The following is a 23,789-nucleotide window of genomic DNA, read 5'->3' as shown; positions in this document are numbered from 1 at the left end:
GAGAACAAAACTTCACGTTTCGATCAATCTATAAATCACATTAGTATGTACATCTCCACATCTCCGGCAACTCGGTACCATTACCATCATCACCGTCACCATCACCGTAACAATCACCATCATCATCACCATTCTGTACGTGGGGTACTCCATTACTCCCCCAACAGAGTCTTAATGTTCTCGATTCTCTGAGCCTTCTGTTCCTGCTCAGACATACCCAACGTACCCGCCAAAACCATCTTCTGTTGCTGGATCTTCAACATCTTCTCCTCGACAGAGTTCTCCACAATGAACCGAGTCACGTGCACGTCTTTCGTCTGTCCCATTCGATGGATTCGGTCAATGGCCTGAGCCTCCTGTGCAAACGTCCACCAGGGGTCCATGATAAAGGCATGGTTGGCAGTGACCAGATTCAGACCCACCCCTCCAGTTTTGAGCGAGATCAGAAGCACCGAGCCCTTGGAAAGTCCGAACGCCTTGAGAACGTCGGTCCTCTGCTGTCTGGACAAGGTACCATCAAATCTGAAAGCCTGGATCTTTTCACGACGCAGTTCAGTCTGGATGATGTCTAGGTAGCTTGTGAACTGCGAAAAGACGACGGATTTGGCGTCTTTAGGGAGCTGCTTGAGCTTGGAAACCAGAGCAACGAGCTTGGAAGAGCGTGGTCTGTCAGATAACTTCTTCAAGCGGATATCCTTGCAATCTTCCCCTGTTCTCTCTACTTCGAATATATCTTTCAGAGCGGCAGGCTGACGACATATACAGCATACCGGCGTCTGCTTCTTGCTCTCCTGGAACCGAACATTGTCAGCCAGACAGTCCACACATCCCATATGTAGACATTTTGAGATGGCCAGCTTGGTCACGTCTTCAGCACAGATGGGACACTCTGGAGGAGCCGATTGGTCCTGTAATTGCGCGATAATCTCAGACGAATACTCGCAGGCGGATGTCTGAGTATCGTCATTATATTGTTGAATCATGCTCTTGAGTTGAGACTCGTTTTCTTCAATCTGAAGCTGCTCGTCGGTGGGCACTTCGGCTTCCGGGCGCAAAATCAACGCTGGATCACAGCACGACTGTCTAAGACGTAAAATCTGGGTCAAAATGTTCAGATAGTTGCGTCCCACAGCCTCAGATGCTTCAGACTTTTGAAGAGACGTCTGAGCTCGTGCAAGAACATAGCTGTAGATGACTCTCTCCTGGTCGGTCAATGCCACCTTCTCAATGTTGATCGTCTTCTTGGGTAACACTACCAGAGGACTTCCATCAGCCTGTTTCATGTTCTTGGTTCGTCTCAACACTATGGGCTCCAAAATGCACTGAACAGTCATTAGAGCAGAGACAATTTTACCCTCCTGGAACGGCAGAGTGATGAAATTGCGCCAGTAGATGAAATCGTTCCATGGAGCTGCTCCCAGGAACTTCAGAATCGAAAAGAGGTCCTCCAGACGGTTGTGAATAGGAGTACCGGTCAGAGCCCACTTGTTGGTAGCCCTCAAAAGACAGCATGCCTTTGCCGAGACGGTATTTCTGTTTTTGATCACGTGTGCCTCATCTAGCACGATTCGGTGGAAATGCTTGGTGAAAATCTTTGGTCTCTCATGCGAACTGGTTTCAGAAATGACGTTGCGATCCAGCCCTCCTCCTAGAGCTTTGATCTGACCATAGTGAGACACCAGGGTGTGATATGACGTGATCAGAATGTTAGGGCTGTACGTTTTGAACAACTCATCCAAATCAATATCGGCTCCCTTTTCATGGTATACATAAGTCGACAGACCAACTCGTTCACATTCTTGTTCCCACTGCCATAGCAACGACATGGGGGCCACCACCAACGTGCATCCCACGTGCCGGTCTCTGTATACCATGGCAAGCGTCGAGATAGTCTTTCCTAGACCCATTTCGTCGGCCAGAATGCCTCCTGAGAAGGACCTTTCTTGTTTAGGGAACTTGAGAGTCAGAGCACCGGATGAAAAGTTCACATAGAACTTTTCGTCACTTCCCGGAAAGTCCACTTTCGTCCATAATGGGTTTATAGGTCCGGAGTCGTCATTGTCAAAATACTCGCTCACCTCCGTCTCCCTTGATATCATCCACGTCAATCCCTGTTTCTGGTATCTTCTCAACTCTAGAGGGAACCCCTCCACCTCTGTTTCTGGCTGTTCCACGTCCTCCTTTTCGATTCGTTTGTAAAGGGCATCCAGCTCGTCGGTGGGAATAGGTTCACTTTCGTCCTCTGAGTTCTGAGAGGGCGGTTGACTGGAGGGCGGCTGGCTTTTGGCCCTCAGCATGTCCTTGACCATATCTGCGTTGGCTTCATTTTCTTTGATAAGATTGAGCTTGCCGAAGAGATCGACAATGGCGATTTGGCGGTTGCGCAGCATCTTCTCCACGTGACTCTCCCGCGAGTTGTCAAACACATACTCCCGTTTCTTGGCCGTCTTGCTGTCAAGCAACGGCATAGCCACGTCCTGGAACGCTTCTTCGGTGAGGTAGCATTTCAGTTCAACGACGAAATTCGAGCCCAGACTCAGATTGTGGTCAGCGTAAACACACGACGCCTCAAAGTCGCACACCCGACTGTCAATCAGAGATGCTATGGAGTAGTCGTGCTCGCCAGAAATGCGCCCCAGAAGTTCTCCAGACACAGTGCGAATGTGCACATGCGAGTTGTCGGTGGGATTCTTCCGGATCGATTTCGAATGGTCGTGGGACTGGCGCTCCACCACGAGTCTGTCTTGGTACTTGACTTTGCCCTTGGAAGACTTAGAAGCCCATGCCGTGACCACTAGTGAACCAATGAAACGACTAGTCGAACAACCACCTCTTGTGTGGACTCTAGAAGGCACCTGTGTGTTTTGGGAGGGCTTTTGTGTCGTCTCAAAGCCGCTGGTGGTCGTTTGAGACACTTCCGCCTCTTCCGCCGTCTCCTCCGATGTCGCTTGTTGCACCTCCTCTGGCAGATCAAAATGGATATTGACTGCCTGTTCGACATTTCCCTTGCTCTTTGCAAGCAACAAACCGAACCGTTGGTCCGAAAGAGGCCCCAGAAACGCCTCGAGATCAGATCGAAAAGTCGATGGAGCAGGCGTGGGTCGAGCCAGAGAGTTGCTGGCAGGCTTGCCAGGCTTGTGTGAGCTTCCGGGGCGAATCAGCGACTTTGTGTCCGGGCCAAAGTCCTCCTCAGAGTCGAAAAACCGGGCTTTTTTTTGCCTGGGTTCCATTTTGAAGTGGTGTGGGATTGGAGACGCGTCAGACGTGTTTTAATTTGGGTGGCGTGCATGGGAGCAAAGTGGGGGTCGGAAAATGGCTGTGAAAAGAGCAGCGGAGCCGATGAGAACAGAAATTTCCAATAGAATGATTGTACTAACTCAAAGGTATATTCTGAGAAGTTTTAGGGGCGAATTTGGACTAAATACAAGGTCTTATAGTGGGTCTGGTTAGCATGGCTTTTGTGATTAGGTTCAGAGGTGCAGGTGTAGTGATGCAAATAAAAATAAATTGTGAAAAAAGATAAATATCTAAATGATAGTATTTTCTGTCGAATTGGTCGTTGATTGATGGTACGCATAAAAACGACCAAAGTACTGGAAAAAATGGCTGACATTATTGCTTGGAGCTACAATGATATAACCAACAGTTTTCAATCACCACATCATGAATATTTAAGACAATCTCGCAGTAGTATCTTCGCATGTGCACTGATTGCCCATCTCATGAAACATATCCAGATAGAGACTCCGATATGAGATTTGTAAAGAAAATCTTTCAATACACAGTCTGTCGAAACCACATATCTAAAAATATTCTACCTTACTTGAATCTCTAACAATCCACGTTCCAGCTACAACAGACAACTCCAGAACGACGATACCAATAGAACTTGTCTTCTACTGTAGAACTTGGAAAACTTGAAACAACAGTTAGTACTAACAGTTGTGAATGACAGATGAGTATATATCTCGCTCCAAAATAACTCTCTCAACTCCGTGAAGCCATGAAGTTTGTACTCTGACCTAGACTACAAGTCAGATACTCCGTAGCAGTAGTGGGAGACGAGTACTTCCAGTCTTTCCCTTTACTATCCACACCAGTACTTCTTTTTCTAACTCGATTACTTCAAGACCAAAAGAAGCTTGAAAAACCTGATTTTTCAACCGGGCAATCTAATGGGATCAGCTTCTTGGACTCTTCATGAAACTTCTCAGTCCAGATATGGAGCTATGCTGGACATAATTGTGGTACGAGTACTTGTACACTGGTGCCAACAGAGACTAGAAGACATCATTGGTAAAGGAAACGGCTCCAAACCACGTGACCCGCCATTCCAGTTGTCTGCAAAACATTTTTCAAGATGTCCTCGTATCTTTAGAAAGAGTTCAAACCACGTGCTTCTTGCAGGGTGCTGCTGGTTCGAGTGAGTCGTAGTATGTACTCGTACTCGTACTCGTATCGCCATGTAGACCGACCATTGTAATCAGAAAGGGTAATATCAGAGCAAAGTCAAGTCACGTAATGGCGAGATACACCACGAAAAACCAACAACAGCAAATCCATCTGAAATCACAAACGGGCAACTCTTTCTCCCTCATCTCTTCCCCACATATGCATCAGAACTATGACGAGATGAGCTGGTATGGTACCGCAGTCGTATTTGTACAAACAAGTAGGCCAATTATGATGGTGATTTACAGCCGTCAGAGTTAATCAAACTGATCAGAAACCCCAATATTTCTTCTCTGGGTCAATTATGACATTGTTCTAATTTTTTAATTTTTTAATTTTTTTTTTAATTTTTAACATGCAACTTTATCTTATTTTTTTATGTCATTTTTACTCCCATTTTATTCCCCATTTACGCCCCAAAATATGTCCCAAAATCCTACCCTATAATACTCTTTTTTCCCCCCACTGTAATTGCACTGGTACCAAATGACCTAAATTCATTCCACCTTATTCCACTCGCTGGGTTGACAGCGTCTCATCAATTTGGCAAGTATGACATCATAATCATGTGACCAACGGGCTGAGAAGTTTGCGTGCCAGAATATCCGCCGGGAGTAGTCCCAACGTCACGCCGGGGTTGGGTCCCATTCGGACATCACGTGATGTGACTGCGTTTTCCCACTGCGTACCGCACCCAAACACTCTTGGGGGTTGGTAACTCCCAAGAAACCCTAATTCGAAAAGCGTGTATGAAAAAACCCTTCATACTTATTTCATCTTTCTTCAACACCGTTCGACATTAAGACGTGATTAAACACCATGGCTCAGGGAAAGAACAAGCGACTCTCTAAGTGAGTATTACAGCGGGCATGACGAGAATCGATTCGATTGGGGTAGATGTCGAGAGATGTGGACATAGGGTAGATGTCGAGTGATGGCGACTGGACAACTCGGACGACGTGGACATTGACTTAAGACCCACTACCAACTTCCAACCTCCAACCTCCAGTACTAACGCAGGGGAAAGAAGGGTATCAAGAAGCGAGTTGTCGACCCCTTCACCAAGAAGGACTGGTACAACATCAAGGCTCCCTCCACCTTTGAGAACCGAGACGTCGGCAAGACCCTCGTGAACCGATCCACCGGTCTGCGACTCGCCAACGACTACCTCAAGGGCCGAGTGCTCGAGGTGTCCCTTGCTGATCTGCAGGGCCAGGAGGACCACTCCTTCAAGAAGGTCAAGCTGCGAGTTGACGAGGTCCAGGGCAAGAACCTGCTCACCAACTTCCACGGCTTTGACTTCACTTCCGACAAGCTGCGATCTCTCGTCCGAAAGTGGCAGACTCTGATTGAGGCTAACGTCACCGTCAAGACCTCCGACGACTACTTCCTCCGACTCTTCGTCATCGGTTTCACCAAGCGACAGGCCAACCAGGTCAAGAAGACCACCTACGCCCAGACCTCTCAGATCAACCAGATCCGAAAGAAGATGACCGACATTGTTGTCCGAGAGGCTTCCAACGTGACTCTTGCTCAGCTCACCGCCAAGCTCATCCCCGAGGTTATTGGCCGAGAGATTGAGAAGGCCACTCAGAACATCTACCCTCTGCAGAACGTCTACATCCGAAAGGTCAAGCTGCTCAAGCAGCCCAAGTTCGACCTCGGAGCTCTGCTCGCTCTTCACGGAGGTGCCACCGACGACAACGGAAAGAAGGTCAACCGGGAGTTCAAGGATGTCGTTCTTGAGTCTGTTTAATGTGTAAAAGCATGTAAAATAAAATATTCATTGTACCGATCAAACAGCCATGAGCGAAGCCATGGCCGGTTACCTTATAAGACTGCTTGATTGTTCCGAGCAGATCTACAAGTACGAGTAGTTCATGAAAAGACATCATATCCTGCACGCAACGAACAGACCAATCACACGAGGACGCTGGTGATAGGGCACAGTCATAATGCCCGCTGTATCATACAAGTACAGTGTACAATAGGTTATTCAATACTGAACACATTAGTAACCGTTAAGTTGGTATCGTAGCTACTCATTAGTGCCATTAGAGCCAGTAAACTTCTAGAGACATATTCATGGACTCCTTATCTTCTAGAACCACTCCCCGCCATTTGTAGCCGAAGGGTATACAACCTATAAGGCACTCTGGTCACGCTATGTCTAAGAAACGGCTCGGTGATTCAAGACATTCCGAATAAAATTCGAATAGAACACTTCTGAAACGTCTTCAAATACTGCTCTGGCGACCCTGGGACTCTGAGAGTCTCCTGTATCGATCGTATATACAGTACTCGTAGCCTTCCTCACAGACACTAAAAGTAGTACCAAAAACACTGGGTTCTCTCAGCGATGGTCGCTGTAAAGTGGAGAGCTATAATAGTGTTGAAAGGAGTCGATATTACTTTTCCTACTCTGAAGAGCATGTTTGGTACCGATAAGATCCCAAAGAAACCCCATATGCATTGCTATCCAAAAGGAAGCTATCTGGGATCGCCCGTGTGTGTGCTGACTCCACAAAACAATTGATCACCGTACTTCATTGCGTTCCAACTACGTTTTGAAAGTCCCCCGATCTACATCTAGCAACTATTGACCGTTTTACCATGTTGTGTTCCTCGTTCGGCGCTTGTTCAACTAACAATCCAACTAAACTTATACACATAGGAAGTTACAAAAACCAAATAAATCCAGAGATATTGTTAAGGAAGGGAATCTATTTGCTTATATTTTCTGGACCAAAACAGACCTCTATTATTTGGTAAAAAAATCAACCTTTGTAGCGTTTCGGGAACACCACTTTTGAATCCCCAGTCACTTTTCTCTTCAACTAGTTTCCGACTATATTGCCCCGAACGAAGTGTAATAGAGTAGCGGCTTTTCCAAACTGCAACCACTTCCCCCTACGACAATCACGTGCTCTTCAAACGAGCTGTAAATACACACAATCCCGTCTCATATTTTACCCTCCGTTTTCAACATCCGACCCTAGTCGATATTAGAGCGCTTTTCGCAGTCGGGCCCATACGGATTTTTGAGTGAGACTTGGGGCGTATGTTTATATATTATGTATGGGGTGATCTTGAGTGGGAATAACGTACCATTCTGAAGCGCTCAGAAGAGTTATGACAAGCAGAAGAACTCCCCGGATGGTATTACCGAGCATTAATATACTCTTTCCACGTCGGAAATAGCGATATTCCGCCCTTTTCTCAACTAACCAGCTTCATCTACCCAAACAAGTCAACTAATAATCAGAAAAGCCAACTAACACGTCGCCACCCAACAAGCTTTTTGGGACACGTTGTGGGTTCGATTCTTCCACTAGATCCTCCAACTCTGGAGTCGATAGACATAAAGCCTGAGTGTGATGAGACGCGCGCGACGGACCTTACTTGTAGCCAGCGGGATGTGAGGGACTCGACCACATCTTCGCCGTCGATATGGTATGTCACATGACCGCGATCGACCTTATCGTGCCTAATCTATGTTCTTGGCAACGTTTTTAGACGTGTCATTTTGACGTTATACTCCTCGTCCATTCCACATCATTTCATTTTCCCACCCGTCCAGCTTGACCTTCGTCTCTGCTCTGTTGTGACGCTGAAAAAGATTTCCCAAAAAACAAAAAAAAAAGCCCCAAAAAGATTTATTCCATTTTTGCTCAGATTTTAACCGAATTAAGAATTTTCAGGGGGCCAAAGATGCACTAACGGGACACAAGAGCTGTACCAAATATAGCAGTCATCAAGACGAACTGGTCCCGCGGTTGGCGTCAGGATAAATTTCATGCGTCGCCGCGCGCAGATATCATGAAATCCTGCATACAGCTCTCGTGCTGAGCAATCTGACGGCAACCAATCGCCGCCCAAACCGTTCATCAGCCGCCAGCAAAGTTGGTTTTTTTTCTTTTCGTTCTTCTGTCCAAGAACCCTTTTCAGCACGGCTGTACGGGTACCAGTTGCGGTCTTCTGGGCGTTGCAGTCGGTTTCGGAGTCGGTTTCGGAGTCGGTTTCGGAGATCGGCCCTTCCAAAAGGAGCAACCTCAGCTACAAGTGCAGGGCCGTAGTTGGTACCATAACTGTAGGTTGCTATTGTCTATAGTGGATCCAGTCATGAGACTACGAGTACAAGTGGGATAGTGCTTTTTTAGCCTGGCAAGGGTCGACCACGTGAGTTACGGTATGGAGGCGTTCGGGCGCTCGCTCTGATCAGGTGGCTCACCACGCCTTTTTCGAATCCCACCGCTCCATTTATTCCTGCTCCATTGTATCGGAACATGTGCGCATGTGTATACAAGTAGGTATGGTGCGATTTTGGCCGTTTTGGCAATTTGGGCCGTTTTCATTTGGTCTGCTTTCATTTTGGGAGCAAATATGGGACATCACGTGAGCCCAAAACGGCCGGAAATGCTGCCAAAATACTCGCCAGAACCCGCTCTACACACACACGTCGTTGGTCCCAATTCGGCCGCGCCATGGGCCCCCGTCGGTCTCTGTTTACTCGTTCCATTCTCCGCCATCTCTCACCTCAAGGCGGCTATCAACCTTATGTGGGCTGGGCAACTTTGGGACGGATACACCTTTTGGCAGTTGGGACAGGGTAAAGAGGGGCGGCTCAAAGGTGGTGATGTGGTTCGAAATTGCGGGTTTTTCCCGCCGAAATCGATTCGTCATAGCTTCAAGACCCTACTGACGTTTTTTCGCCGCCAGAAATCGCCCCGGAACCGCCTCACCTACTCGTCTTGCTGGCCCCCCGCTCCACGAAGTCTACACGTCGGTAGCAAAGTAAAAAACAGCCCTGCCCAAAATAGCCCCAAATAAAGCCCACTCGTCAGCCTTGTGAAACTCAAACGCAACTGACTGAACTGTACCGACTGATAGTGATAGTTGCACAGAACCCATTCCAGACCTCTCCACATCTTCATCACACCGCAATAATGACCGACAAGGGCAAGGAAATCGACACGGTGGAACAGGGCATTGCCGAACTCGACGTGAACGGCAATGGCACCGTCACCGAAACCGTTACCGACACCATCACTGAAACCGAACCCACCGAGACCGCCGACCAAACCGAACCCGCCACAGCTGAAAATACAAACAACACCTCGGAACCCTTCAACCCCACTGCCGAAGCCATTGACAAGAGCGCCAAGCTCGCACAGGGTACAGCCGAGCCCGAAGACTACCTTCCGGACGAGGCTCTGGCCGGAGCGGACCCCGACAAGCCCGAAAACGTGCCTGCGGACGCCCCGCTCAAGACCGACGGAGGCAAGCCCGTGGACATTGACCTGGTCGAGCCCTCAAACCCCGCAGCAGCCGTGGTGGCCAAGGACATGCCCGAAATTGCTGCCGAGGCCGACGCGGCGGTGGCCGACGAGGCTGCGGTGGTTGCGACCGAAAATGGTCTCCCCAAGGCCCCCGACTCGCTGGTCTCCAAGGGCCTGCCCAACTTTGGAATCTTCCAGGGAGAGATTAAGGACATGTCCTGGGACAGCCTCGAGGCCAAGCCCTACAACACAAAGTGGCACCACAAGAAGTGGGAGTACGTTGGCATTGCCGCAGACGACTACTTCTTTGGTATTGCTGTGTGTCATGTCGGCTGGTCGTCCACGGCCTTTGCCTACATGTTTGACCGAAAGAAGGAAAAGGTCACCAAGCACTACACCTCCAACGCTGTGCCTCTGCTGACCAAGTGCGAGATCCAGGACCGAGCGTTTGGAAACGCTCTCTACTCTTCTCTGGGCAACAAGATCCAGTTCACCCGAGAGGGCGACGTGCTCAAGCTGTCCGTCGACGTCAAGAAGCTCGCCATTGAGGCCGAAATTGATCTCAAGGGCGCGCCCATCCTGTGCTCCGTCGCTCGAGCCAACTGGATCGCCCACTCCACTCACAAGACCTCCGGTCTGCCCATCAAGGGCCACGTGCTCCTTAAGGAGCATCACAAGACCAAGGACCTAGAGTTTGATCTGCCCGAGAACGCCGTGGCCTCCCTGGACTCGTCCAACGGTCTGCTGGCCCGAAACACCGAATGGCTCTGGGCCTCCGCTCACACCAAGGACCTCGGCTTCAACCTGCAGCAGGGCTACATGGGCAAGAACGAGAACGCCATCTGGGTGGACGGCGACATCTACCCTGTTGGAAACGCCATTTTCGAGTTTGACCGAAAGAACCCCTTGGGCGAGTGGAAGATCAAAACTGACGACGGCAAGGTTGATCTGACTTTCTACCCCGAGGGCGCTCGAGGCGAGGAGAAGGATCTGGGTCTGGCTGCTTCCTACTACATCCAGCCCGTTGGTCTTTTCCGGGGCACTCTGGAGCCCGTTGAGGGAGATCCCATCGAAATTGAGATTCTTGGTGTCACTGAGGATCATGAGAGCAAGTGGTAAGACACCTAAACGAGAGAGCACAGCAGAGAGAAGCTCGAAAGTGACATCTAAGAGTAGATACTCACTTTTGATGCTGAGATGACCCATATTTAATTTTATTGTAATTGTATGTGATGTATATTAGAAGATGCAGGCGTACCTGATATGCACCACGGCTGAACGAGTTGGTGCTACAACACCTAGCAAAAAGTTCCATCTTTACATGTACATTAATTATCTACACACTCGTGTCAGCTTCACTCGTGTCACAAACCTGTTGCCATTGGCGCGTAACCTTTGGCCATTCTTGTTTCTGCCCCCTGCCTACTTGCTGTTCTTCAGAGAACCATCCTCGTTGATAAGCGACTCAGCGGTCTTCACGGGATCTCCTCCAACCTTGGTAAGGATCACCCGCTGAATTCCGTTGGCCAGCTCGGACTCCCACCGCTCGTCAACATCAATCTTCTTGGCGTCCACAGACTGGTGCTTCTCCCATCCCTCCACACGGCCCAGAATGGCCTTGAGAGCACCCAGAACCAGCTCCTCGTTCTTGTCCTCGTAGTAGATGACACAGTTGGGTCCAGCATCAAAGGTGTAGGCGGCAATGGTGGCTCCGGCAGCCTTGTTGATGGCCTCAACTACCCGAATGGAGGCTCGCGACACGTCGTTGAGGTAGAAAATGGGAGGATACGAGTCCAGACAGGTGGCGTGGAACTGGTTTGAGTCTCGCATGGTGAGCTCGGCAAAGGTGGGGAAGTCTCGGTCCAGAATCGACTTCTTCATCTGGGCAAACCGCTCGGGAACCACAGTGGTGACTCGCTCCTTGAAGAGGGGAGAAGTGTGCACAGTCACCTGCATACCGGTAGTGGACGACGTGTCCTTCTTGTCGGCAGAGACAACGAGGATGGCGGCTCGCATCTCGGGCCAGTGGTCGGCGGTGGCGATCTGGACCGCTCGCGAGTCGCTTCCGTCAGACTCGGTGCCCATTTCCCATGCCACGTAGCCTCCGTAGAGAGATCGACAGGCGGATCCAGAGCCCTGTCGAGCCACAATGGACAGCTGCTCGGGGGTCTCCTGGAGCTCGTAGAGATTTGCAACGGCTCGGATCAGGGCGGCAAAGCCAGCAGCCGATGAGGCGAGACCAGCGGCGGTGGGGAAGTTGTTCTCGGACACGATCTTGAGCTTCTGATCGGCCAGCTTAGGCAGAGAAGAGTCGGAGTCCTCCATTTTGTGTCGCAGAGCCCGCAGCTCTCGGAAACACGCAACCAGACGTTTGCCGCTCACGTCCTCCTGCTTGCCATTGAGCCACAGCTCGTCCTGGGTGAAATCAGGGGAACACGAGGCTGTGGTGAGGGTCCGCAGATCATCCTGCGACAAAGTCACGGAGATGGAGTTGTTAGTGGGCAGATTGAGAGCAGGGTCTCGCTTGCCCCAGTACTTGAGTGTCGCAATGTTCACCGGAGCGGTGGTGGAGGCCTGGTGGATCATATTGTGTCTGTAGATGTTGCGGGAGTGTCGTGATGTTGGTGTGATTAGTGTTTGGGTGGTGTAACCTTTTTTTTCTTCTTGTTCGTGTGTATCGGTCGTTTTCCTCGTATAGTTGAATGGGGGGTTGAGAATGCGCCTAGAGTGGGCTGTGGGGATCGCAGAGAAGATCCGAAAAGTGCATTTTATTTACAATGGCGAGATTAGTTAGTGTGTCAAAGTTGGAATTGTTGTGCCCATTATTTAGCGAGTCAGTTGGAGTGATCTGACTGTGGAGTGATTCAGCGTAGTCCTTGATCTTCTCGTTCACGATGTTGCGCTCGTGGCTGTTTTTCACCAATGGAAACCTGACAGGGAGGTTTGTATGAGCAACTTGTATTCATTTTTTTGTTCTGATTCGCCTCCCGTTGAAAGGGAAGCGAACCCCCCCCCCCCCTTTCCCAAGGAGCCTGTGGAGATCGAGATATTTTGTTTGGCACTATCGACTCTTTCTTAGATGGGATCGAAACGGAGAACAGTAGCTATGATGAGGGTCTTTGAAAGGAGATGGGGCTAAGATTAACACGAAAATGGTAAGATATCTGTCAGTAGTGAAATTTCTGAGTGAGATCATTCAAATCGGGTACAAGATGAACGAGTTCGATCGGGTCATCGTAGAAGCGGCTAATCTAAGTAACATGTTAACTACCAAGAAAACAGCGACCAACACCAATACAGTATTTTTTCAAAACATTTGTACTGTAGAGGGAGGATATTTTGAAATGAGAGCAATCTACAGGGTCGTTTACATCTCCTAAGAACTAATTCAGACGACACTCAGCTCTATGACCGAAAACCAACCCTCAGCAGGATTTCTCTCTTAAGTGCTTGTCAAGTAAATAAGCATTCTACTGGATTTCAACAAAGTGGCGCGTTTGAAAGGGGTTTGGGGGGATTCTGACGCCGAAAGAACGTGCCAATCCACAAAAACACGTCCAACCAACCACCGACAATCTCCAGCGTAACATTTGGCACGCTTCAAAAGCCGAGAAACGTTTTACAACGGCCACTTATGCTTATCTCCGAGGTAGTTATAGTGCAAGTAGTTCACTCCAGAGTGAGTGCTAGTAGACCAACTAGTTACACAAAAACATCGACAGCAACCGCAACAAGTTATATATAAACATGCTCCCATTTCCATTGCCATTCCACCTCAACCCATCATCTCATTTGTGCGCCATTTATTCGTTCGACTGCCTGACTATTAACCTCAATTCAGTTCGAGCCTGAGACGCTGCATATACTCTACTGCCAATGTCAATTCCCGAAAGCAAGGTGTTAGACAGACAGGAGCAGTCAGACACCAACCCCAGTCACCCAGATACAACACGATGCTAGCGTTGAGACTGGCCCGAGTCGTGCGACCGACAGGAGCCTCGATCCGTCACTTGACATGGTCCCACCCCGCCCGCCTCTATTCGTCCGTCGACAAGGTGAATCTGCCCAAGGCTCCCTCCAAGGAGGAGCTCAAGACCCCCGTTCCTGACGAGCTGCTTGAGGAGGTCAAGGTGCTGGAAAACACCCCGTTAGAGCCTGTGGACCCTGAGAAGGCCACAATTGATCTCAAAACGCAGTTCCAGGCCGCCCGAGAGGCGGAGCTAGCCGCCATGACTCTCCCCGAACGGTTTGTCTATTCTCTGCCCAAGAGCATGATCCCCTATGCCCGACTGATGCGAATGGAGAAGCCCGTGGGAACCTGGCTGCTGTTCAACCCGGGAGTGTGGTCAATTGGAATGGCGGCCTACATGAGCCACGCCGCCGTCGCTCCCACCCTCTACACGCTGTCGCTGTTTGGAATCGGAGCCTTTATCATGAGATCCGCCGGTTGCACCATCAACGACATTCTCGACCGGAAACTGGACGCCCAGGTCGCCCGAACGTTTGATAGACCCATTGCTGCCGGCGACGTGTCGGTCAAGCAGGCCGTGGCTTTCCTCGGAGCCCAGTGTGCTGCCGGTCTCGGAATCCTCATGCTGTTGCCCATGAACTGTTGGTGGCTCGGAGCCCTGTCCATGCCCTTTGTCATGACTTATCCTCTGTTCAAGCGGTTTACCTACTACCCCCAGGCAATTCTTTCGCTGTGTTTCACCTGGGCTGCTCTGTTGGGTCCTCCCGCCATGGGAGTGTGGTGCTGGCCCGTCATGCTGTCGCTGTGGGGCTCCAACTTCCTATGGTGTATGGTCTACGACACTATCTACGCCCACCAGGACAAGGTCTTTGATGTAGAGGCCGGAATCAAGAGTACCGCTCTTGCCTGGGGCGACAACTCCAAGTCCATCATGACTGTGCTCACTCTCGGCCAGCTGGGTCTGCTGTTTGGAGCCGGCGTTTACGCCGACATGGGTCCCGGATTCTACTCGGCCTTCACCTGGGTCTCTTACCGACTGGGCAAGATGATCAAGACTGTTGATCTGGACGACCCCGTCGACTGTGGAAAGCACTTCCGATCCAACATCAATACCGGTCATATCATGTCTGCCGGTATTCTTGCCGATTGGGGTATGCGACTGGCTGGTTTCTACTAGACACGGCTCGAAGGAGGGCAATTTCCCACTGTACCTTTCCACCACCAGTACATAAAACAACTAATAGAATAGAATCAAACTTGAATGGTGATAGATAGTACAAGTGCAGGCGAACCTGGTGTGCTCTTCTTCGATAACTGACACAACTCTGTGAATAGATATATATACAATGATCTTAATAGTGACTTGTCTGAGTCTGAACAGCGGCTGCTTAGAGATCTCCAAAATGGGCAACTCCGGGGTTATGGGCCTTGTTCTTGACCTTTTTGTGCTTCTTTCGGGGCGGTCCAGACGGCGCAGCTTTCTGTTCCTCCTCGGCTCCCTTTGCGGCAGCCACCTCGGCCTGTTTCTGCTCGTCGTCAGCCGTGGGCCACAGTTTGAGCGAGTTCATGGAAGCCGTGACGAGCCGGTACTGGTAATCCAGGTCAAGAAACGAAACCTCGTCGTTGCGCGAGTGCACAAACTGATCGAGTTTCTTGCCTGATTTGACGTTGGCCAGCCACACGATTCCCTCTCCTCCTCCAGCGTACACCTCGTAGTCGTCTTCCGCGCCGATAACAGCGTCAATGGACTCCTCTGACAGCTTGACTCGGTTCTGCTGGTCGTTGAATCCCAGGGTCCACGTTGTGATCTGTCCCTGGGACATGCCACACACTCCCATGTCTTTGGCCGCCATGGTTCCGCACAGAATCTCGTCTTCCTGGTCGTCGGAGGTGGATTTGACGCCCTTCCGCACGTCGACCACACAGGCGGTAGTTGAGCCGAGCGATGCAAACGAGTGTTTGTTCTGATGAGTCAGCTCAAGCAGAGCGTTGACACACTCTCCGTCATGGGCTCCCTCGGCCCGGTGTTTCTCTGCCAGACTGGTCTTGTCGAACGCTACAATCGAGCCGTCTTCGCATCCAACCGCCACGTACGCCTCGGATCGCACGATGCACGACGGCGTGGAGGGCAGGGACTCTGTGTTCTTGGCTCGCACTTTGCCTGACTGGGAATCGGCTCGTTTGATTACTCCGTCAGAGCCCACGGAGTAGACAGATGAGCCGTCCTCCGAGTAGATGAGCGCCCGGCAGCTACCCTTGTGTCTCTTGGTGGTCCACACCACCTCGGGGGCTCCACAGGTAGCGGATTGTGGGTCCACGCTGTACTTGTATGCCGTCACTGTTCCTGTGGACGAGCCCACGACGAACCGCGGTTGTTCCGGGTGGAACGAGATGCCGAAGATGGGGTCCTGGAACTTGAGTTTTGTCAGCGGCGTGTGTTTGGTTTCTTTTTTCGCCATCTTGTAGTTGTAGTGATGAGGATCGAAAGTTGGTGCATTAAAAAGATATTTATTTCTGCATATATGCAGTAGCTGCACGCTCGCATCTGGTGGTCATGTGGAGGCGGTCGCGAAGAGACCAGTAGCGGTACTGGAGTGTCAGAAGAGGGGCGTTTTTTTCCATGAATTCGTTTAGACGATTTTCATTAGGTTGTTGTTATAGTAGTGCAAGCATCACCAATGGAGGAGGGTAGAGTAGAGTAGAGTCTGATAAATAAAATAAGAAAAAAAGGGGGAAAAAAAGGGGAAAAAAAGGAAACAAAGATGGAAAAAACAACTGAACAAGTAGCTCCAGAATGAGAATAGAATAATGGCAAGTGTCGGTATTAGCACATTCAAACATATTTACAACTCCAATAGTATGCCTTCCGCGCAGAACGATCGTGGTGTGTCCTAGTCTCCACAGTTGTCTTGTACATACTGTACTATAGTTGAACTTTTGTTAAGGAAAAAGTCCGCTGGGGGTTCCAATCCAGGGTTCCAAGCATCCCAGAGAAAAATAAAATGTCACATAATGTATCCCCCAGATGGAATTATCATTAAGACCTTTCAAAACAGTACATTACAATATAAATAATGCGACTGGAGCCGTCTGAAGCAAATTGAACATCTCTCATCTACTTGAGTTTGGTTGGGACACTAGAACAGACGGCAGTAGACCCAAGTATGTACTTAAGAATACTTGTACTTCTATATAATATGACTATCAACGGGAAGCGCTGCCAATTCTGAGCCGGGTCATTTTCTTTGTCACACAAAAACTCGAAATAGAAGCAGTCTTTGTCGGTACAAACATCGCATTCTTGTAATAATTAATTTTCCTATAGTTACACATTCCTCCAATATTTGTACGAGTACTCAGTCGACCCAGACATTTGTACCTGAGATAGATTGGGTCCACACTTCCAGCTATGCTATCCATCTCCTCGTCGGAGTTTGCCATGGTGGGGGGCTCGACTCTTCACTGAAATGACTTCTCCCACTCGAAACTTCTCCAGGATATCTGTCCTGGATCGGCAAAAAAGGGACTAGGTCCTCATATTCCCTCCTCTAATACCACCCTCCATTGGTCCCATACTCGGACTTGAATCCCTCGTCATTACCTCCAAACGTAGGTCCTCCATACTGAGTATCTCCGTACTGGGTTCCTCCTCCGTACTGGGTCTCATTTCCATATTGAGTCTGGCCTCCGTTTCGGCCTGCAGCACCACCGGCGCCGTCCCTATCGCCCAGAATCATCACCACCTCAGCCAGCTTCTTCTGCAGCACCTGCATGCCTCGCAGCACCACCTCGTACTGCGTCAGGGCGCCGGTAGCCTCCACGTTGATGTAAAACTTGTTGGGCTTGGCATTGTAGTCAAACGGCTCGTTCTCCTTGGGAGGCTCTTCCCAGTCTGCATTCTTACTCAGAGGCCACTCCTCCTCGGCATTCTCCTCGTACCAGTAGTCGGTGTGTTTGAGCTTGTTCCAGGGGTCGTACTCGAAGCCAATGGCCGCACAGGGACTCCACTTGGCGTGCTCCTTGGCAATGCCCTTTTTGGCAATGCACTTGATGCGCAGACTCTGGTTCTTACGCAGCTTGCAGATGAGAATGCCCTTCTTGGCCGGGTCCGTGTAGATGGGCTTGCCGAGCTCGGGCCGCTCGGGGGTAGTGTGCACCATGAGATCACGGGAGTAGATGTCCATGGTGTCGTCGCCAGTGCACGTGGCGTCCAGCATGAGCACAACGGAGCACTTGTCGCAATACTCGTCACAAACACAGTCTCGACTGTACTCGAGATCGTTCACGTCCTGGGAGTCCAGCGGAATGAGACCCAGACGGTGTGAAATGAACTCGTCAGCGAGCACGGAGGTGTTTGTGGAAATTTCGACCAGGTCGATGGCGAGCGTGGGAATCTCGGCCAGCATGACTCGTCGGAGAGAGTTGGCAAGGCTGGGTTAGTAAGAGTGAACACTTGCGCTTCGAGCAGTGAGAGCCAGTGAGGAGACTCAGAGACGGACGTGATTCCTAGGCAGACAGGAAGTTTTCTCCTTGAGCGAAGCAGAAGACGTGATGATATCATCCCATTGAAACAACACTAGATTCCAGAGACCGACAAAACCTGTCATTTCAGGCAAAAACACGTAAGACGAGGCAGTCTCTCGATTTCAGCGAGTGGAAAGACAGTCTTGGGTCCAAACTACCTAAACAGTGACGCCTGATGGAAAGACGGGTTCAGCTGAACTTCAGCAAAACAAAGTCAGATGATGAGCCGTGGTAACCCAGGAGCAACTTCAGTATATATACCTGGGCGTCAGGTAGAGGTCATGGTGAGTCTGGCTCGCATTAAACGGCATCAGATCTAGGTGAGAGTGGGAGGACCCGTTAAATGTAAGAAAAGTTGGATTGAGTTTGTTGGATGTATCTGTTGGATGTATCTGTGGAATGTATCTGTGGAATGTATCTGTTGAATGGCTTACACGAAGATATCCTCGGGTAGCGCGTGAGTCTGATATGCCTGGGAATACTTCGTCTGATAGAGCGCGTGATGGCAGTCTCCACGCTCTCCCGACGTACCGCAGTCTATGTCTAAGGAGACCCCGCCTGACATATGGTATCGACACTGAAGCAGTAGTTTCGAGGGGGTAGTGTGAAGAATGATTCCAACTGAACTCATGGTCATCTTTAGAGTAACATTAACATATCATCCGAACAGAACAAGAACGAGGATCAGAACCAGGCCCAGGCCAAGAATCAGACCGTAGACATCGTCCTCCCATTGCTTGTTTGACAGTCACCAAATGACACCTTAGTCTCGAAAGTCACATTCATTCAGCAGCAAATCACTCCACCAATCAAGTTGGCATCCATCAAGTTGCCACCTTCTCCTTCACCATCTCATCTTGCCACCTCATCGAATCCCCTTCACACATCGCTCCCATCACATGACATCATGTCTGTGTCTCTTGATACCCCTCACAACGTATCACGTCTGTGTCTCCCGCACAATCTCCCCACAACACGATTCTCTCCTCTCTCAATCCATCGTCGAACATCCGCCGAGAGGCCGTGTGGCCCTCGTAATACTCACGCTAAATCGACATTCTGAAGCACCAGATCGACCGAATCCGGCTCGATCTTTCGCACGGTCACCTTGGGGCCCGTTTCCTCTTCCATTTCGAGATGTGTTGGTTTTGTCGAGAGTCTTGGGAGTCAACTGGCAGAATATTGAATATGGCGATGATTAACTTTAATAGTCAGCACGGCGAGTAGAACGGGCAAAGTGACGAACCCGGCGGCGGTATTGATGAGGCGAAACGCCTTATTGTAGAATCACCTACGACCCTTTTTTTTATTTGTTTTTTTTATATTGATATTTTTCAGCCCACAGATTATGACAAAATAAACTTCTCTCCATCTAAAACCTTACTTGTAATAACAGATTATGAGCTTTTTTAATTGAGAAATTTCTTGGGCATAAATTCACTCAATCCAAATGATGAGCTACGATCCCATCAAATACATCGCTGAACGATTACACTTGGTCTCGCCCATATTCGGGCTCATCGTCACTACCATCTATCGTTTAAACTTTATGCATGTCACATGATGTGACTGCTTTTCCAACCGACTCATGGGCCCTACATACTCCCAACTTGCATTTTTCATCTTAGTCCAGTCGACAACACGGAATCTCAAAATGCCTCGTAAGTACACTCTTATGACGAACTGCTGTCACTGTCATTATAACTGACTGGGGTTGGTTATTTGTTACATGGTTGTTCAGCTGGGCGAGTTGTATCGGTCGATATCGGTCGGTACAATCTCTCCAGCCAGAGTGATTATGAGCATCGTTTGCTGCTGCTACTACTACTACCCCGACGTTTGACAGTGATACCAAATCGAAATACCTGGTGAAGGGTCACGTGTGAGAACCACCACTATGGTGGGTCCGCTCGGCGACCTACAGCCTCCTACGCTCAGTACTAACAACAGGAGCCCCCCGAACCTACTCCAAGACCGCCTCCACCCCCAACCGACCCTACGAGTCTGCTCGTCTCGATGCCGAGCTCAAGCTCGACGGTGAGTTTGGTCTCAAGAACAAGCGAGAGATCTACCGAATCGGTCTCCAGCTGTCCAAGATCCGACGAGCTGCCCGAGAGCTGCTTACCCGAGACGAGAAGGACCCCAAGCGACTTTTCGAGGGTAACGCTCTGATCCGACGACTGGTTCGACTCGGTGTTCTTCCCGAGGACCGAATGAAGCTCGATTACGTTCTGGCTCTTTCCCCCGAGGATTTCCTCGAGCGACGACTGCAGACCCAGGTCTTCAAGCTCGGTCTGGCCAAGTCCATCCACCACGCCCGAGTGCTCATCTCTCAGCGACACATCCGAGTCGGCAAGCAGATTGTCAACGTTCCTTCTTTCATGGTTCGACTCGAGTCCCAGAAGCACATTGACTTTGCCCTCAACTCTCCCTACGGAGGAGGACGACCCGGCCGAGTTAAGCGAAAGAACGCCCAGAAGGGTGCCTCCGAGGACGCCGAGGAGGAGGAGGACGAGGAGTAATCGTCTTCTTCTTTTCTAGCTCAAAAAGTATCGAAAGATTAATAAAAATGCATGTTTAGTGTGCCCAATTCAAGTAGACGTAAGTGGAGACTACAAGTACTGTAGACTGTCAGATCGATTATGGTCAAGTTCATTGTTGGCAAGACAACTCTGACCATCAGAACTGGCAGGCACTCCATCTGTCTCGATGGCTACTAACCCTCTCATACTCTTGCTAAACCGAGTCTTGCTGCAATAATCACCAGAGTCATACGGGACGGTGCTTAGAGTAGTCAGACACGCTCTGGGGGGCCGAGAAGTGATTCAATGTTCCACAGACGGTTAAACAGAGTTGGAATGTCTCTCAATCAAGTACAGCAGAGCCATAAAAAGTACTTGAACTTGGGTCGGTGCCGGTGATTGTACGTAGGTACCTACTTGTACCCATCCCAATGGCTCAGATGGACGTTATTGATGCTCTTTTCATGTTCACAATGCTCACAACGCTCACTCTTGATATGGTGATGTTTGATAATCTCTACGTTCCGTTTGTGAGCAGAGGGCCATTGCGGTCACTTGTTCTGGACTCTACAAGTTTCGATGATTGGATCTGTTCGTATTTTTTTACAATCTGTAGTTGGCAGAATCAGATAATTTACTTCATAATTTGTTAACATAATCAACCAATACTTGAGCAAAACCACTGCCCAATCTCTACATCTCATAGTGCCCAGATCTGCCTGAAATTCTCACTGTACATTCCTAATCGTCATATAATATTCTGGTAGAAGCTCCAAATCCCTGGCCTTCCTCCTTAGTTAATAAGAGCCAGTCCAGGCACACCTGAAGGGTGGCCCAGCAGTCGCACCATGCCTGCGATACGGTAAAACGTACTGCCAATAATAGCACTACACAAAGTGGTACAAATACATGATTTGTGAGCAATAAAATCCCAGAATATCCACCAATACATGTCGTTAAACAAATATACGACTTCAAGTATCTCCAGAATTCCCTCTCTCGCCAGCTACAAGTAGCAAGTACCTCCCTTTCTTCCACCAACAAATATCCCCCACTAAAATAAGATTCTTCAATAAAATATCAACTAAAATCCCGTTCATCTCAACTCCCCCAATAACGGTCCAAAATCCACTCAAAAAAACCGATATATGCACTTTTTCCTATTTAGAATCAATCTCCTATCTCTCAGACCTCATAATCTCACCCCATCACCCCTTGATACCACATTGAGTGGCATTTTGGGATCTCTTCCAAATCGGGAAACACCCTGAAACCCAAATTTGTCTGTTGAATTCTGTGGTCATACTAGACTCCATTATTTGACCGTCAGAAACGTAATAACGACTTGAAAATCTTTGTAACATCCGTACAAAGCGTCCATGAACCATTCCACTCCGTTTTTCGCCTCCTCCCCACTACCATTATCCCTTCAGTAGCCCTCGGTGGTCTCCCAAAATATCACGTGACATTAGTCTGAGTTTGAAAAAACAGTCACACCCGACCGGAACCTTATTTGCGCCCCTCCCAACCTGCACAAACAATTTCACCAAAAGGAAAATACGCTCTGATTTTCTTTCTTTGCAAGTCAACGACAATAATCAACAATGGGTAAGAGGTAAGTTCTTGCGATTTGAGGGATGAACGGACGGCAGTATGACTGTCAGGGTGAAGTGGGCGTTTGGGAATAGAGCGGACTCGGGAGGCTAGGCGTGGGGGCATTATGGGACGTTGTTTTAGAGAGGCCATGGGATCGAGGAGAAGCCTGTGTTCTTCCGATAATCCAGTGCCCGGAGTGCCTTCTATGTCTCGCGCTCGGCTCAGCTCAGCTCAGCCCAGACAGACAGTCTGTCTGTCAAACCACACCACCGACTCACACTAACTCAGTCACGGATACAGAAGCAGAACCCGATACATGTTCTCTCGGGACTTCAAGAAGAACGGAACTATCCCCATGTCCGTCTACTTGAAGACCTACAAGGTTGGAGACATTGTTGACATCCGAGCCAACGGTTCCATCCAGAAGGGTATGCCCCACAAGTTCTACCACGGCCGAACTGGAATCGTCTACAACGTGACCAAGTCCGCTGTTGGCGTCATCATCAACAAGGTTGTTGGCAACCGATTCATGGAGAAGCGAATCAACCTCCGAATCGAGCACATCAAGCACTCCAAGTGCCGACAGGAGTTCCTTGACCGAGTCAAGGCCAACGATCTCAAGCGAAAGGAGGCCAAGGCCAAGAACGAGATTGTCCAGCTCCGACGACAGCCCGGCGCCACCCGAGAGGCCAAGACCCTTGCCATCGACGAGACCAACTACCCTCTCACCGTTGCTCCTCTTGCTTACGAGACTTTCATCTAAGCGGTCGAGAGTGACATAATAAAATTGTATCTTATTAGGAGACTCCAGTATTTGTAGTGAAGTGAGTGAAGTGAGTGAAGTGAGTGAAGTGAAGCGATACTTAACCAATGTCCAGTAGATGAGCAATAGGCGATGATTTATAGTAAGACAAGTAACGAGGTTGCCATACGGGAACATACCGTGTCGATTGTGGTACGAGTTCGAGAGATGCCAGTCAACTTGGAGTAACATCTCGCATTTGCAGTCTCCGTTCGGCAATTCGGTGAAAGTGGCATAGGAGACGTTGCTCAGATACCACGGCCCGACTCTCCGACACATGGTTTTTGACGACCCTGAGCCGGTCTACGAAGAGGGAAGAGCCATCGCTTTGAAGGCACTCTTGAGGTGGTGAAAGTGCTCACCAGAAAGATGTCGAACCCGCACTCGGGATTGTCGCAGAGAGCCGTTGGGCTGAAACACTCGGATGGATCCCCAGAGGGACCTTCACCCAGTCCATTCCATTGGTACAGGGCGCCCGGTTCCGAGTCGATCTGCAGTCATCTCCGGATCCGAAACTCGAAACCTCTCAGACCGTTACTTCCCCCCTAACAAATCGAGACTGGCGACTCAACCGCCCCTCTGTTGTATGTAGTCTGGCAGCTAACGTCCGGCGAAGTTAGACGCGGCCCGCTCAAAATCGACGG

The 23,789-nt window shown here is 49.6% G+C and overlaps 9 protein-coding genes across 9 annotated transcripts; 5 read left to right on the top strand and 4 right to left on the bottom strand.

The window, feature by feature from the left end:
* Positions 1–152: 152 nt before the first annotated feature.
* On the bottom strand, positions 153–3,230 carry YALI1_F08454g (uncharacterized protein; the record flags this gene model as incomplete). Its single annotated transcript, XM_505044.3, has 1 exon — positions 153–3,230. One exon carries the CDS (start codon positions 3,228–3,230, stop codon positions 153–155), a length of 3,078 nt encoding a protein of 1,025 aa, XP_505044.3.
* Positions 3,231–5,271: 2,041 nt separating this feature from the next.
* On the top strand, positions 5,272–6,208 carry YALI1_F08431g (40S ribosomal protein eS1; the record flags this gene model as incomplete). The annotated part of the gene is made up of 2 exons (XM_505043.4): positions 5,272–5,303; positions 5,473–6,208. 2 exons carry the CDS (start codon positions 5,272–5,274, stop codon positions 6,206–6,208), a joined length of 768 nt encoding a protein of 255 aa, XP_505043.2.
* Positions 6,209–9,398: 3,190 nt separating this feature from the next.
* YALI1_F08392g (uncharacterized protein) lies at positions 9,399–10,850 on the top strand (the record flags this gene model as incomplete). The annotated part of the gene is made up of 1 exon (XM_505042.3): positions 9,399–10,850. One exon carries the CDS (start codon positions 9,399–9,401, stop codon positions 10,848–10,850), a length of 1,452 nt encoding a protein of 483 aa, XP_505042.3.
* Positions 10,851–11,153: 303 nt separating this feature from the next.
* YALI1_F08363g (uncharacterized protein) lies at positions 11,154–12,317 on the bottom strand (the record flags this gene model as incomplete). Its single annotated transcript, XM_505041.3, has 1 exon — positions 11,154–12,317. The coding sequence occupies one exon, from the start codon at positions 12,315–12,317 to the stop codon at positions 11,154–11,156; it is 1,164 nt and encodes a 387-aa protein (XP_505041.1).
* A 1,367-nt stretch (positions 12,318–13,684) lies between these two features.
* On the top strand, positions 13,685–14,878 carry YALI1_F08349g (uncharacterized protein; the record flags this gene model as incomplete). The annotated part of the gene is made up of 1 exon (XM_505040.3): positions 13,685–14,878. One exon carries the CDS (start codon positions 13,685–13,687, stop codon positions 14,876–14,878), a length of 1,194 nt encoding a protein of 397 aa, XP_505040.1.
* Positions 14,879–15,089: 211 nt separating this feature from the next.
* Positions 15,090–16,160, bottom strand: YALI1_F08324g (uncharacterized protein; the record flags this gene model as incomplete). The annotated part of the gene is made up of 1 exon (XM_505039.3): positions 15,090–16,160. The coding sequence occupies one exon, from the start codon at positions 16,158–16,160 to the stop codon at positions 15,090–15,092; it is 1,071 nt and encodes a 356-aa protein (XP_505039.1).
* A 1,089-nt stretch (positions 16,161–17,249) lies between these two features.
* On the bottom strand, positions 17,250–19,356 carry YALI1_F08292g (uncharacterized protein; the record flags this gene model as incomplete). Its single annotated transcript, XM_066094441.1, has 2 exons — positions 17,250–18,132; positions 19,271–19,356. 2 exons carry the CDS (start codon positions 19,354–19,356, stop codon positions 17,250–17,252), a joined length of 969 nt encoding a protein of 322 aa, XP_065950513.1.
* Positions 19,357–19,879: 523 nt separating this feature from the next.
* YALI1_F08284g (40S ribosomal protein uS4) lies at positions 19,880–20,747 on the top strand (the record flags this gene model as incomplete). Its single annotated transcript, XM_505037.3, has 2 exons — positions 19,880–19,886; positions 20,176–20,747. The coding sequence occupies 2 exons, from the start codon at positions 19,880–19,882 to the stop codon at positions 20,745–20,747; spliced, it is 579 nt and encodes a 192-aa protein (XP_505037.1).
* A 1,604-nt stretch (positions 20,748–22,351) lies between these two features.
* On the top strand, positions 22,352–23,106 carry YALI1_F08260g (60S ribosomal protein eL21; the record flags this gene model as incomplete). The annotated part of the gene is made up of 2 exons (XM_505036.3): positions 22,352–22,362; positions 22,632–23,106. 2 exons carry the CDS (start codon positions 22,352–22,354, stop codon positions 23,104–23,106), a joined length of 486 nt encoding a protein of 161 aa, XP_505036.1.
* Between the last annotated feature and the right edge of the window lie 683 nt (positions 23,107–23,789).

Source organism: Yarrowia lipolytica, chromosome 1F, assembly GCF_001761485.1.
Source record: "Yarrowia lipolytica chromosome 1F, complete sequence".
NCBI classification, from domain to species: Eukaryota; Fungi; Ascomycota; class Dipodascomycetes; order Dipodascales; genus Yarrowia; species Yarrowia lipolytica.
This window is presented reverse-complemented; position numbering and strand designations above follow the sequence as displayed.